At 39.5% G+C, this 15471-nt stretch overlaps 1 protein-coding gene across 1 annotated transcript in view; it reads right to left on the bottom strand.

The window, feature by feature from the left end:
• Window positions 1-14625, bottom strand: part of LOC125630820 (macrophage mannose receptor 1-like) — an 87334-nt gene extending 72709 nt beyond the window's left edge. The window contains 4 exon segments of the mRNA XM_048836946.2: window positions 4822-4995; window positions 11200-11601; window positions 12969-13034; window positions 14607-14625. Coding sequence (XP_048692903.2) covers window positions 4822-4995; window positions 11200-11601; window positions 12969-13034; window positions 14607-14625 — 661 coding nt within the window.
• Between the last annotated feature and the right edge of the window lie 846 nt (window positions 14626-15471).

Genomic DNA, 15471 nt, shown 5'->3' with positions numbered 1-15471 from the left:
CTGTCACAGTGGTGGTATAAAGTATTCAGCAGGTGAGACGTGTATGTGTGTGTCTGTGATGGTGGGTGGGTTATACTGTGATAAAAGGTTATTTATTAGTAGACAAAGTAATACACCTGGTAGTCAAAAAATACAAAAACAAAACATAACAGGGATTTTACTTAACCAGAATGGAACTGGATTCCACCTATCTACAATAACATTAAATATATTAAAAGTATATGTAATAAAAAATAATTATTTGAATACACATACACACTATAACTTTCTACCAAGAGTATTTAATCACATGTAACCATCTAAATAAAAACAAATATCTATATCTAACTCTGTATGCACAGGCTATTATCTTATAGGTTATTATTAATGATCATCGTCAGTTCAAAGTTCCCCTCCCCCCCAATCTCTCACTTGGTGCAGTCTAATGCCAAAGTTAGTCTTTGAGCATCAAGCACCTCTTGTGCCTTCCTGAAGAGATGTACTTAACTCCAGTGAATGATGCTTTTTTGCAGAGGGAGAGGGGGTGCATATTAGAAAAGACCCCCTGGATCTGAGGGCCTTTTATATTTCTGTTCTGGGTCTCCAGGACAACGTGAATCAATAATAGGATATTCATTTTAAGAACACTTTCACTTCAAATTTGACAAAATGCAAAGAAGATACCAATGTGAAATTTCTAAAGATAGCTACAGCCCTCGACCCAAGGTTTAAGAATCTGAAGTGCCTTCCAAAATCTGAGGAGGCGAGGTGTGGAGCATGCTTTCAGAAGTCTTAAAAGAGCAACACTCTGATGCAGAAACTACAGAACCCAAACCATCAAAAAAGAAAATCAACTTTCTGCTGGTGGCATCTGACTCAGGTGATGAAAATGAACATGCGTCGGTCCACACTGCTTTGGGAAGACCTTTTCTGGTGAGAAGAAAAGGTGGTAGGCCATATGTCACAACTTATTTTGTAAGGTTGGGCAGGTGTTCAGTGCAGGTACTCCATAGGGAGGGCAGCCAGTGACCAGATAAATGGCCTGGTAAAGGACTTAAAAGGAGTAATAATAGAACAGAACAGGAATGGATAATGGAACAGAACAGGGGAGGGGGTTGGGGACTTCTATGATTGGTACAGCAGGGAGCCAACCTCACCCCCCTCCCCTCGCCCCGTTCTCATAGCCCTCCTTAACCCTCTTACGAGTGTAGTGGATCATAGAATCATAGAATCATAGAATATCAGGGTTGGAAGGGACCCCTGAAGGTCATCTAGTCCAACCCCCTGCTCGAAGCAGGACCAATTCCCAGTTAAATCATCCCAGCCAGGGCTTTGTCAAGCCTGACCTTAAAAACCTCTAAGGAAGGAGATTCTACCACCTCCCTAGGTAACATATTCCAGTGTTTCACCACCCTCTTAGTGAAAAAGTTTTTCCTAATATCCAATCTAAACCTCCCCCACTGCAACTTGAGACCATTACTCCTCGTTCTGTCATCTGCTACCATTGAGAACAGTCTAGAGCCATCCTCTTTGGAACCCCCTTTCAGGTAGTTGAAAGCAGCTATCAAATCCCCCCTCATTCTTCTCTTCTGCAGGCTAAATAATCCCAGCTCCCTCAGCCTCTCCTCATAAGTCATGTGTTCTAGACCCCTAATCATTTTTGTTGCCCTTCGCTGGACTCTCTCCAATTTATCCACATCCTTCTTGTAGTGTGAGGCCCAAAACTGGACACAGTACTCCAGATGAGGCCTCACCAATGTCGAATAGAGGGGAACGATCACGTCCCTCGATCTGCTCGCTATGCCCCTACTTATACAGTCAGATGGTAAGGTCCAAGCCATGGCTGGGGGACCTGGATGGAAACAAAGGGGGGCTGGTGGAAGCTCCGGAGAATTTATTTGAATAAGCATGGATTAAACAAAGAGGAGCTCGTGGAAGCCCTGGAGAATTGATTTGAATAAGCATGGATTTGCCTGCACTGTACACTTTATCTGCTGGGTAGTCCCAGACACCTATATAATAAAGTTGGGTCCTGATTAAAACTCATGACAAGTCTTGGGTCCTTCTTGTGGTATATGCAGACAATGATCATGCATTGGTCCACACTGCTTTGGATCGCTATTGAGCAGAACCTGTCATCAGCATGGACACATGTCCTCCGGAATGGTTGTTGAAGCAACAAGGGACATATGAATCGTTAGCGCATCTGGCATGTAAATATCTTGTGACACCAGCTAAAACAGTGTCATGCAAATGCTTGTTCTCACTTTCAGGTGACATTGTAAACAAGAAACAGGCAGCATTATCTTCTGCAAATATAAACAAACTTGTTTGTCTGAGTGATTGGCTGAACAAGAAGTAGGACTGAGTGGAGTTGTAGACGCTAAAGTTTTATATTGTTTTGTTTTTGAAGGTAGGTGTTTTGTTTTTTTACATAATTCTATATTTGTAAGTTCAACTTTCATGATAAAGAAATTACACTACAGTACTTAGGTGAATTGAAAAATATTATTTCTTCTGTTTTTTACAGTGCAAATATTTGTAATAAAAATAAATATAAAGTGGGCACTGTACATTTTGTATTCTGTGTTGTAATTGAAATCAATATATTTGAAAATGTGGAAAACATCAAAAATATTTAAATAAATGGTATTCCATTATTGTTCAATCACACAATTAATCCTTATTAATGTTTTTTAATTGCTTGGCAGCCCTACCTGAGATACATTGTGGTAATATGAAAACAGAATTCTGGTTTTAAATATTCAACAGGTTTATACCTACCTGGAGCCCAGTTCAAGTATCTGAAAGGACTGCCTCCAATCCATTGCCATCCACTCTTTAAATCCAGCCTGTTAAGCCCAGTCCAGAGAGCAGAACCCACACTTTCAGTAAACCCTAAACAAGAAATTACATGACATGCTGCACTATTCCATTTTCGGACAGGACCAGTTAGTAAAGATTATACTTTGTAGATTATTCATGTATTTGCTGCAGAGATTTCAGACAGGCTAATAAGAAGCTAATTAACATTTCATGCTGAGATTTTGACAAGAAGTTGCAAATAAAGCCTTTATTTATGGCAGCAATTGCAAAGTGAACATGAGCAAGCTTCCATAGAGTAAACTCAGCCTTGAAGCTATATGATATTAACAAAGGGTCAATTTCATTATTACCCTGCTCCAAACTGGAGGTTAAGAACTGCTCTTCTGTTCACTGACAACGATTCCTAAAGTAGCCTAAAATACCAAATTTCTTGACATTATTGGAACCATCAGCACATACATCCATTCATACCATGCTAACCACCTTTATATACACTCTTGGAAGTAGCATTAACCACTGAAAATGAAACAAGTTCCCTCCATCCCACCACTCCAAAAAGACTATCACAGGAGGTAGCTATAATACTATGCCTAGTATTCCCAGAATGCAAGTCAGGGCTTTCTAGGGGGTTGTTCCTTTACCTCTTAGATACATTTGCTCATGCATCTGTGTGATACTTAATAATTCTGCATTCTGTTGCTGGCAGCTTGTTCTTGCGTGGTGCCATGTTAGAGCTGATTGGGAGTTGATCTGGTAGTGGAAACCTGTTTGAAGGATCTATCTTCCAAAATCTGATAGTATCTTTACCTGCAGAGAAACAAAAGATACAGTCTGGTTACTAGTAACAATGACTAACCAGGTAAAATTAGTTATGGAGTCAAACTGAGTCTGATATTTTTGTAAAACATCATTGTGCCAGGGCCACAGGAAATCTGGGAACATTTCAGGTAGGCCAAGGAGACAAGATAATAATGTCAGCACACCAGCAATTATGTGAATCTGACAATTATTGCCACTTGTGAAGTGGGGGACACTGGGTTAGAAGGGCTTGATGATGGAGTTGGCTGTGAATCTGTGGAAACAGTTTGCTCCAATGCAGATGGAGGGAATTCCTTTATGCTGGATGTTTGTAACACCCTCTCTGGAGACTTGAAGAAGTGTGTCTTAATCAGGGATCTGAATCATGATAGAAAAGCATTTTGAATCCATAGGAGAGGGAGTGAAGTTCAAGGATAAGAGGCATCATGGAAGAAGGCACAACGATGGAAGAGAAGTTTGGGAAGAACGGAGAGACAGTGAGAGCTGAGATGTAAGGTGGTGAATGAGAAAGTGAGGAGAAGAAACTGGTTGTTCATGTTAAAGTCAAGGGTAAGTCAGGGAAAGGGTTTGGAGAAGGACTGATGTAGGCAGAACCATAGCAGAGGAAGAATTTTAGCAGCAGCAATTTTAAGAGATTGCATGTGGGGAAGATGGTGGAGGAAGGAGAATGTTGCAGTAGTTCAGACAAGTTGGGCCTAACGGGTTTTCATGGAGGGTTTTATTAAAAAACACACAAGTTAGAAAGCATAAAACTAGATTATTGCAACATGAGATATTAACATCTCTAGAGTCAGTAAGTTCATAACTAGGCATCCTACATTAACTGTAACTCTGTTCTCATGTGCATATACATTACTACACGGTCTCATTGCAGGATTACACAATACTTGGCAATGTACATACTATTAGTACAATATAGGAAGGTGTAAATGAGGTACATTCTTATATACTGCTTTTCAGCAAGACTCTAAGTAAGAGGAACTGCATGCTATTTTGTTTTTAAATTGCACCCTTTTCTATTCACATATGCAACATTTTGTATTACTGCCTTGCAAAGAAGAACTGGATGTGGAAATGAGTCATATACTGAAGTTTTATCTGTTAGACTGTTCAACATTAGCAAGACAGTGACATTTTGCTAGTGTTGGTTTGTTAAATACTGTGCTGTAGCAAACAATATATTAATGCAGAACTTACATTTTAGTGGGCAAAATCCATATAATTGGTCAGCATCAAAGTCTGTGGTTGTACCACACCAGAGCCAGCCATCTGTCCTGCCAGCATCTGTACACTCACTATACCATTTGCTATTAAACTTGAAAGGGAATACGCAGGGTGCCCTATTTGCATTTCCTAGCAATGTAAAGATATCTAAGGAGACAAAATGATAAAGATACAGAAGTGATAATATATTAATGTAAGCAGAGCCTACTGTATATAGCACGTTCTGGAGAATGCCTTCCGAACAGCATCACATTCCAGGTCATCTTGCAAATTTTCGTTCCTCCTTCTCTTGAAAAATTCAGTTCCCCAAGTTCTCAGACTCAATTAGCCTACTCATTTTATAAAACAGTCTTAGCCTTGACAGGAAAACTTTTCTAACTTAACATTTACAAATCACATTTCTACTACAAACTGTGTTTCTACAGAAATTACAGTGCTCACTTTATATTTCTTTTTATTACAAATAGTTGCACTGTAAAAATTATAAACACAACAAATTGTGTTTTTCAATTCACCTCATACAAGTACCATAGTGCAATCTCTATCATGAAAGCGCAACTTACAAATGTAGGGGAGGGTTGTTTGTTACATAACTGCACTCAAAAACAAAACAATGTAAAACTTTAGAGACTACAAGTCCACTCAGTCCTACTTCTTCTTCAGCCAATCGCTAAGGGAAACAAGTTTATTTACATTTATGGGAGATACTGCCACCTGCTTCTTATTTACTACTGGGTGACTCATGGGAGGGACACAGAGGGAAGCACCAATTAAAGGGGGAGTGGAGGCACGTGATCTCCCCACCTGACCCCTCCCCACCCCCAGCCCGGGGACCCCATGCTCTCCCCATCCCCTCACCATCCCACATTACCTGGGGGCGTGGCTCTGTCTTCCTGCTGCACCAGGAACCGCAGTGGTGAAAGGAAAAGAACGTGAGGCCACACGCTGGTGGCTCCTCCGGCATGGCTGAACCGGTACCACTCCCACCCCCACCCCCACCCCGAACCCTGTCGTCTGTGGGGGCTGTGCAGACCCCAGACAGGAGACAGAGCTGTGTGGAAGGGCTGGAGGCGGTACAGCTGTGCCAGAGGAGCTGCTGCCATGGGGCCACCTGGGGGCCCCACATTCTGCTCCTTTTGCCGCTGCAGTTCCCTGCCGAATACGTACCCCCCCACAGGTGTCTGTGGGGACATCTGAGCCTTCTTTTCCCTTCCAGGCCACCATTCCAGAGGACAGAATTCCATGCTGATGACGCTCATTTAAAAGTAATGCGTTAATTAAATTTGTGACTGAACTCCTTGAGGGAGAATTGTATGTCTCCTGCTCTGTGTTTTACCCACATTCTGACATATATTTCATGTTATAGCAGTCTCAGGTGATGACCCAGCATGTTGGTTCATTTTAAGAACACTTTCACTGCAGATTTGACAAAATGCAAAGAAGGTACCAATGTGAGATTTCTAAAGATAGCTACAGCCCTCGACCCAAGATTTAAGAATCTGAAGTGCCTTCCAAAATCTGAGAAGGACGAGGTGTGGAGCATGCTTTCAGAAGTCTTAAAAGAGCAACACTCTGATGCAAAAACTGCAGAACCCAAACCACCAAAAAAGAAAATCAACCTTCTGTTGGTGGCATCTGACTCAGATGATGAAAATCAACATGCGTTGGTCTGCACTGCTTTGGATCGTTATTGAGAATAACCCATCATCAGCATAGTCACATGTCCTCTGGAGTGGTGGTTGAAGCATGAATGGACATATAAATATTTAGCACATCTGGCATGTAAATATCTTGCTACGCCAGCTACAACAGTGCCATGCAAATGCCTGTTCCCACTTTCAGGTAACATTGTAAACAAGAAGCAGGCAGTATTATCTACTGCAAATGTAAACAAACTTGTTTGTCTGAGTGATTGAGTGAACAAGAAGTAGGACTGAGTAGACTTGTAGGCTCTAAAGTTTTCCATCATTTTATTTTTGAATGCAGTTATTTTTCATACATAATTTTACATTTGTAAGTTCAACTTTCATGATAAAGAGATTGCACTACAGTACTTGTATTAGATGAATTAAAAAATACTATTTCTTTTGTTTTTTTAAAGTGCAAATATTTGTAATAAAGATAAATATAAAGTGAGCACTGTACACTTTGTATTCTGTGTTGTAACTGAAATCAATATATTTGAAAATGTGGAAAACACAAAAATATTTATATAAATAGTATTCTATTATTGTTTAATAGTGCAATTAATTGCAATTAATTTTTAATTGCTTGACAGCATACATATATATCTAGAGATAGATAGATAGCTTTATAGATAGATATAGATATGGATATATAAAAAAATGGGAGAAATACATTGAAATTTGAATGAAATATAAATAGTTAATAATATTGACTTTATGTTCAGACTTAAACCACATAAGGAAAAAAAAGTGAAGTCAATGAAAATGACTAATTTCTTTACATACCCTCTAAGCCTGAGTGATTGATATTCAATTTTCCAGCTAATCATCAGTTCCTGAGTGACCATGAACACTGAGCAAATACAGGGAAAAGTATACAGCTCAATGGAAAACGTAAAACTAAAATTGAAAATAACCTTCTACTGAGGTAGAAAAGATTGTAGTGTCCCAAACAAATATAATTAAAGCACTGAAAAGTATTTTTCCCTAACAAAAAAGAATTTGATTATAAATGTTAAACTTTCTCAATTATAGAACAGTAAGTCTTACATGTGTACTTGGAAAATTGGTTTCAGAGGAACAGCCGTGTTAGTCTGTATTCGCAAAAAGAAAAGGAGGACTTGTGGCACCTTAGAGACTAACCAATTTATTTGAGCATGAGCTTTCGTGAGCTACAGCTCACTTCATCAGATGTATAAATTCTAATGAAAAACAGAACAATGAAACACCTGGAAGATCATGATATGATAATGTCTAACTAGCAGGGCTTCTGCAAAGAAACATTGTGTACATTGTGTACATTAATCTCTTAGAATTCTTCGAGCATGTCAATAAATTAGTGGATAAAAGAGAACTAGTTGACATAACTTTTATAGATTTCCAAAACGCCTTCGACAAGAGTTTACTACAGAAACGAACTAATCCTCGGTTATTAGGCAAAATATTGTCATGGACCAAAAACTGGCTAGGAGGTAGAAAGCAAAAAAGTAAGATTAGACAATTTTTATCCTGGCAAAAGGTTAACAGGCCAGTGCCTCAAGGATGCATACTAGGTCCTGTACTGCCTAATATATTTGTTAATGATTTGTGAACAGTGTAGCAAGGTAGCAAAATTTGCAGAGGGCACAACGTTTTTGAGGTTAGTCAGGACCAGAGAGGACTGTGAGAAACTTTAGAAACACCTAAGAAAGCTAGATGACTGAGCAGCTGTTGTAGCATGCCCTCATCTCTGGAGCTAACTTGTGTCAAAGCTGGCATCACCCTGCATACTCCCTGGCTGGCCAGTGTGCAGCTGCGGGGGTGTGTGCCTGATACAGTTTCCTCTTACGGGCTCTCAGTAAGTTCAGTGAGGCTTTATGGAGTGAACAGTTTCCCTTCCAGGGTGGGGGGGTCTCATTTATTTAATCAAAGGCCAAAAGGCCATGCAGGGAAGTCTTCATCTCTAGAGTCTAGCTGGGGAGTGAGAATTAATCTTAGTCTGTCTGCATCATTCAAATCCATCCTTCTTCTCCATCCAAAATCTTGATTTGGGATCCTCTTCTGGAGTCAGGCCTCCTGACACCACCTGAGGAATAGTTCCTTCTTGGGTCACAGGGCCCCTGCAGAGGTCAAACCACTGGAGCAGCACATAGTTCCCCAGTGATCAGGACCTCCTGCCACTGTATGGGAAGGTCCTTTTGCTGAAACTGGGCCTCCCTAGGCACTTGGCATTCATAGCCCTTCTCTCTCAGAACCTGCTCCCTCCAGGAGCACCTTTCCTAAGTCCATCTTTTCTGGTGGGCTCTCCAACCAGCTCTCTGAGAAGCTCCTTCCCTCAGGAAAGTTTCTTCTGTTCTGCTGACCTTCCTGACTGGACCCTCTTAACCCTTTATTACAACCAGGTATTCCTTAGCTATTTAACTGCAGCCCAGCCATCCAGGCAATTAACTACTTACAGGTAGATCTGGGTTGGCTCATGCTCTTTAGTGGAGCTTGTCTTAGGTCGGCTAGGTGCCTGCCCCTCTCAGAAAGTCAGTTACCCTGTGACAGCACCCTGATGGCAAATGAAATTCAATGTACATAAATGCACAAAGTTATCCACATTGGAGGCAACAATGTGACTTGTACACCTCACGGGTGTCTAAATTAACTGTATCAAATCAGGAAAGGGACCTGTGCATCTCTGTAGACAGCTTGGTGACAACCTTGGCTCACTGTGCAGCTGCAATGAAAAAAGCAAACAAGATGCTAGGCTGCATAGGGAATGGGATGGAGAATAAGATGAAAAATATTATAATAACTTTATATAAACGAATGGTGCAGCCTCATCTGGAATACTTTTTGCAGTATTGGTCATCCCCTGTCAAAAAGGATATTGCAAAATTAGACAGAGTACAGAGAAGGGTAATAAGAATGATCAAGTGCCTGGAAAATTATCTTATGAAGAGAGATTGAAATGATTCAGATTGTTTACTATAGAAAGGAGATGAATAAGAAAGAGTACATAAAATAAAGACTGATGTAAAGAAAGTAGATCAGGAACTTCTGTTCTCCCTGTCTCGTACACAAGAACAAGGAGACATTCAATGAAATTAAAAGGTAGGAAATTCAACACTGATAAAAGGAAATACTTCTTTACATAATGGGTAGAAAGACTGTAGAACTTACTGCCACAGGAAGCTACTGAGACCAAGAACCTAGCGAGATTCAAAAAGGAATTGAATGTTTACACAGGTAACAAGAATATCCAGAAACTATAATTAAATACAAGCATTTTGGAAGAGATATTACACATCATGCTTCATGGCTTTAGCCAGTCTCTAACCATTAGAGATCAGGATAAGACCTAATGTGTGGGGCAGATCCCCTTGCATCTGCCTTCTACAGGGTTCTTATGCCTTCCTCTTGAGCATTTGTTGCTAGTCACTGTCAGAGAGACAGTACTGGATTAGATGGACTTTGGGTGTGATCCAGTGTGGTAATTTCTACGCTCCCAACTCTGTTTAGATACTATGGCGAAGAGTGCAAGACTAAAACTAACAAAGAAAACTCCCCCTTATAGCAAGTAGGTGTTGTGACTGAGAAGAGACTGCAACATTGGACCCCAAATAAATAACTTTATAGCAATATGAGGCAAGGTCTCTCAACACTTGCTGCCCATTATTATCAAAAGAAAACTGGGAAGTGCAGGAGCTGTAGGGATGCTGACTCACAAAAGCATCCCTAGCCAACAAAGCACTTAAGCACATGCCTGACTTGTTAAGCAAGTGTCAAAGTCCCACTGAACAAATGGGAGTTAAACACCTGCTCAAGATCTTTCTGGAATAGGGATGTATTTAAACATTTGCTCAAGTGCTTTTCTGAATCAGGACTTTAGAGAGAAAAACATCTGAATTATTCTCCTGCTCAGTGTATATAGTAACAACTATCACTAGCTACAGCCGTTGAAAACCAAACTCCCAGGAGCACTGACTTGTGAGGTAAATGAGGGAACTTGCTGTTTTCACTAATTTCATTTTTTAAAATATGTTTGAGATGGATTTATGTTCTACATATGAACTGGTTTAAAATATAAATTCATCTTTCAATATCTTCTCTCCATCCAGATTCATAAACAGTGAAAGAATGGGAGAAAATTTCCTTTCGGGCCACCAAACTTGATGGGAGCAGTAAACATAAGCCAGTGAGCAGAATGTAATTTTTCATGCAGAGTAGCTGAATAAACTAACAAGATGATGATGATGATGATTTATTAGTCTCTAAGGTGCCACAAGTACTCCTGTTCTCTTTGTACTTACACACAGTGTAATTTCACATTTCTTTGTCAAAGAAGGCAGGTACAATCACTAAGATATCAATGCAGCAAATCACATGCTTAAGTGTTTTGTTGGATCAGCATCTAATTTCATCTACATGTTGTAGCAGTCATCATTCCCTAAGCGTGACATCTACAGTGTAATCACATAGTTGTCCTTGTGTAATTATTAACACTTACTTGATAGAATTACCTTTCTCAAATTAGCCACCAACTTGGAAGGTCAGTTCACTCAAGGCCCAGTTCTGCAATATATCCATATTCAAAACTGAGTCAAAGATTGTGGGGTCAAATGCTTAAGAGTCCATATGCTCTAATAAATACACAAAGAAATTAGCAAAATAATAAAAGGATTAATTTTCAGACCTTTACCTTCATAGCCCCAGGAGCACAAATCATCTGTGGTTCCATAGATCTTCCATTTGCTCTTTACACTTGCTCCCTTGGATACTATGATATTTTCTTCTTCTCGGTTGCCAGAATGAAAAAATAAATCTTCTCCTTCAAGTGAAAACAGGGTTTCATTTCTGCATCCCCACTGTTGAAGTTCACTTGTCTTGTTGCAAGGATTCAGAGTGATTGCAACCTGGTCTTTCTTTGAAGGCACTCCCAAACATAATTTTAATGCCACACTCAAAAGCTGGTGATCAGAGACCCACTTGAATTTTTGTGACTCATTGTCCTGGTTGCAAATGGCAGTTCTGACTGAGCTAGAACTGTGAGCTTGTACACAACGTTTGTGGTCTTCATTATATATTAAAAATATTCCACTTTCTGAAAAACAACACGAGAAAAAACATTTTTTTGGCCAGAGGGGTTTGTAAGCAGAAGAGTAGATTTTTTCCTACTGAAGGAAGCATGATTTTTACCACTTAACTATAGGTTCTGTTAAACCTAAGCAGAAAGAAGAAATTTCTTCTGCAGTATGGATAACTGAGGAGAAAGAAATCAGGTGTCACTCATGCATGCAGAGAGAAGCAATCATTCACATACATGCACAGATAAAATGCATAAGACATTTTTCCAAGAAGCCTTTCTAAGATGAACTGTGAGAAATCAAAATAACTTCAAGTAGATGATATCACTGAGTATAGTGTGTTAAAATTGCTTTGTATGTTTATTAACTAGACTAACGTCTGTGGTAATATCTTATACATTTGTACAGCCTGAAACACAACATTGGTAATTTATATATTTTAAATATGATATATCATAAAAATCAACAACGCCATTTTAGAGACTCAGATTTTAAAGTTTGACAAATCCTAAGACCAAATTTCATTGCACTGATTGTCCATTCATTGGTGTCATTATTGTAAATAATAATAATAATAATAATGCTGTGCAATTTGTTGTATTACTGGCAATCATTTATTTATTATAACAACAAAGTATCTAACCTCCTCTCTGTCATTTACTGTGCTATCCTGGTCTGATTTTACTTTTTTAATAATCTGAAAATCAACCAATTGCCTATTTCAGTTATTTTTTTTTGAAAGGTTCCTACAGAGTATTTCTAATTCTCCATACTGAACCTTTCCACCTTCATTTTTCAGAAATATCAATTTCTAGTCAAATCTTTCACGCTGAACCCTACATTCCTTATACATTCAAAACTCATTGTGTCAAATTCCAATGCTACCCTGCTCCACAGAGTAGAACCAGCTGGCATTGTGTGGACATAGAGGTCTGTTCATAACCTGAGGGGACAATGTCTCTGCTCCAGGCATGGCAACACTATATAATGTTCCAGACACATTTCCTTTATTGCAAATCCAATTTTGAGTCTTTGATTCGTCTCTCGTGCATCCTAGTGTCAATCAGAAATAACTCCACTGAAACTAAAGGAATTACACCTGTGTAAAGGAGAGGTGACTTCAATCAGAACTTGTCTCTCTTGCCATAGGGAACATTTGTGAGGCATTTAAGGTTAAGCAGACAAGATGTTGTTTTTCACATCTCAGTTACACAGAGCTGCATCCCTATTCTATTGCTATAAGCCATTCAAATTAATAATTTCAGAAATAAAATATAAAGAATAATCAGACTGCATCAAACGGCGTTAAAGTGACCCAGGAAAAGCATGAGAAGAGAAGCACTTTCATATCCTCATTTACAACAGATCTAGGACAGGGACTTACCCAGCTGCTGAATAGTTTCATGGATAAGAGAGAGCAAAACCAGGAGTAGTGAGAGAGTGATTGCAACTATTTAATTGCTTTCTTCTGATGTGTCAGTAGTTCCTATCACAAACTAAAAGATCCATATGAAATGAGCTACATAGTAGGGCCTCCTTAGTTCTGAAGGCAGATGGATCAGGGGAAGTTTCTAAATAAGGAAATATCCTGTCACGTGTGGCATTTTGAAACACCAGGAATTCACAGAGCAAACTTTGATTATGTAAGTGAATCTCTTCCTACGGAGGCTAAAGTCTTCTTCCACAGAAATGCAAGCGGTAAGCAAAGTGGTGTCAGTTCCGTGCAGATTTTCTGGGGACATGTTTGTGTGAAAAAGAGGTCAGATATTTAGGTTGTCAAGTCTTCCGCTCTCCAGAGAGCAAATGCTGCACCAGCAGTAAAAGCACAATTTGTCCCTTTCCTTCTAGGATAAGCTTTAAAAGTCCTTCTAATACTGAGAATTATGATACCCCAAGTCACAGAAATCCTTCAGAATTTCTGTGATAAATACATGTGGAGTTCCTTTTTCAAGAATTAGAAGTTAGGATCTCTCTTTTCTCGTGCCATAGTTCATCCCCATAAAGACCTATTTAGAGCTGCATGGTAAGGTTGGGATGTAGTCTGCATGTTCCCATGTTTCAGAGAAACTGTATTTGGCTGTAAAGTTCAGCTCCAGAATCAGATCCAAATTCAAACTTTCCAAAGATTGAGAAAGTTGAAAACATTTTAAAAATGAGTACAGGGGTTTTTTTAATAGGAGTGTGAATAAGATGAGACTGAAGCCATAGTAAGGCAGCAATACAACTGATTGAAATGATATTTGCGAACATTTATTAGATTAATTGAGCCATTTTTTTCTCGTAATAAATTATGCACAAACCAATCGTTTTTTTTTTTTTACAATTTGTTCATCGGTCAGAATTGTTCCCTGAATCCTTTTTCCAAACACACATGGGCATGGGATTGTTTGTGAATGGCTCATCATGAATATTGGTCCTAATTTGCAGTTACTTTGTTCTTTTGCATGAGGCTGCAGAGAAAGGGGTGTAGCAAAGGTAACATTCCTTGGGTGAGATTCTGCATTGTGCCTCTAGGAGGGGCAGCACAGAACGCACAGCCCAGGGAGAGTGGGGCCCCTAAGGTGGCTTTAAGCTTTGTACAATTCAGTCCCGGGCTGCTCCAGGGCTGCTGGTGTAACTTTAAAAGCTGTGAGGAGTGCATCTAAGCAGAGTTGCAGGGCCACACTATGACCCACAGCCCTGCCCAGAATCTCCACAGTGCTGCATGCTGTGGCCTCGCATCTCACATATGAATCACACCCCCAGGTTATCCCCTGACATGTCCCCTACACCAGAGCTTGAGGGGGAGGGGGTCCTCACAGGTCTTCTGAAGTGTCTCCACCAGGTGAATCCTTCCCTTATAGAACCGGGGCATTTGGGCCCCTTTACATCACGTCAACCCTTTTACCTGGCATCCAGGGGCTGGAGCAGGAATAAGGACCTCACCCCCTCTATTCTAGGTGCAGAGCTCTGCAAGTTCCTCAGAGCAGCCTCAGTCTACTTGTAGGCCCTGGGAAGAAGTGAGCTGCAGTAGTGTACGTACCTCTTGCTACAGTCAACATATTTACGATGCAGAGGCCTGGGAAAAGTGGTGGTGAAGAGCCTTTACACCAGCCTGTAGTCTCAGGAGGCTATCTGCACTCATTTTACAGCACCTTTACACTGCCACTCCACTTACCGTATGTTTATAGCATTTATGAGCTGCCTTGACTCCACATGCCAATGTTGATACACTGGTAGGTATGACCACCAGAAAACTCTTGTGAAAGAAAGTCACTTAGTGTTTCGGGTGAGAAGTGCTGTAACACGAAATAAAGTCATATGAGCTAAAACACCCATTGCAGATAGCAGGTATTTGTTGGAAAATGCTGAGAGATTAGATTCTAATGTGAAATTATGCCAGCAGAAAAACTCAGAAGTCTCTGCTTTGATTATGAAACAGAGACCTAAATGCAAAAATTAGACATAAGCTATTTGTTTTGACAGCTCAACTTAAATCTCAAAAGGAATGAAAGATCCTTAAGGAGCTCCAGAAAATTAAAAAGGGGAACTGCATAAATTGCTGAATAATATAACTCTATGGAAACTCAAGCAACTATAAACATTAGACAAGGGAAAGAATATAATTTGAACTCTTCAACTGTGGACAAAATATGTTGATTGAATAAGAACATAAACAAAAATAAGTAAGAACCAGAGCTATGTGAATAACAGATTTTTTTTCTTTTTCTCTTTTTTTTTGGCAATTCTGCAAAAATTGAAAGAAAAATTCATTTTGCATCAATGGAAAACAACATTTTTCAAAATTCTCAGACAATCAAAATAATAATTTTAGATTGGAACAAAACTTTTTGTTTGAATGGAAATGAAATGTTTTGTTTTGCTTTTTAATGAAATTAAAGGAAATT

The sequence above is a fragment of the Caretta caretta genome, chromosome 2 (genome assembly GCF_965140235.1).
Source record: "Caretta caretta isolate rCarCar2 chromosome 2, rCarCar1.hap1, whole genome shotgun sequence".
Taxonomy (NCBI): domain Eukaryota; kingdom Metazoa; phylum Chordata; order Testudines; family Cheloniidae; genus Caretta; species Caretta caretta.
Note: the sequence above shows the minus strand (reverse complement) of the source record. Positions and strands in the feature narration are given on the sequence as shown.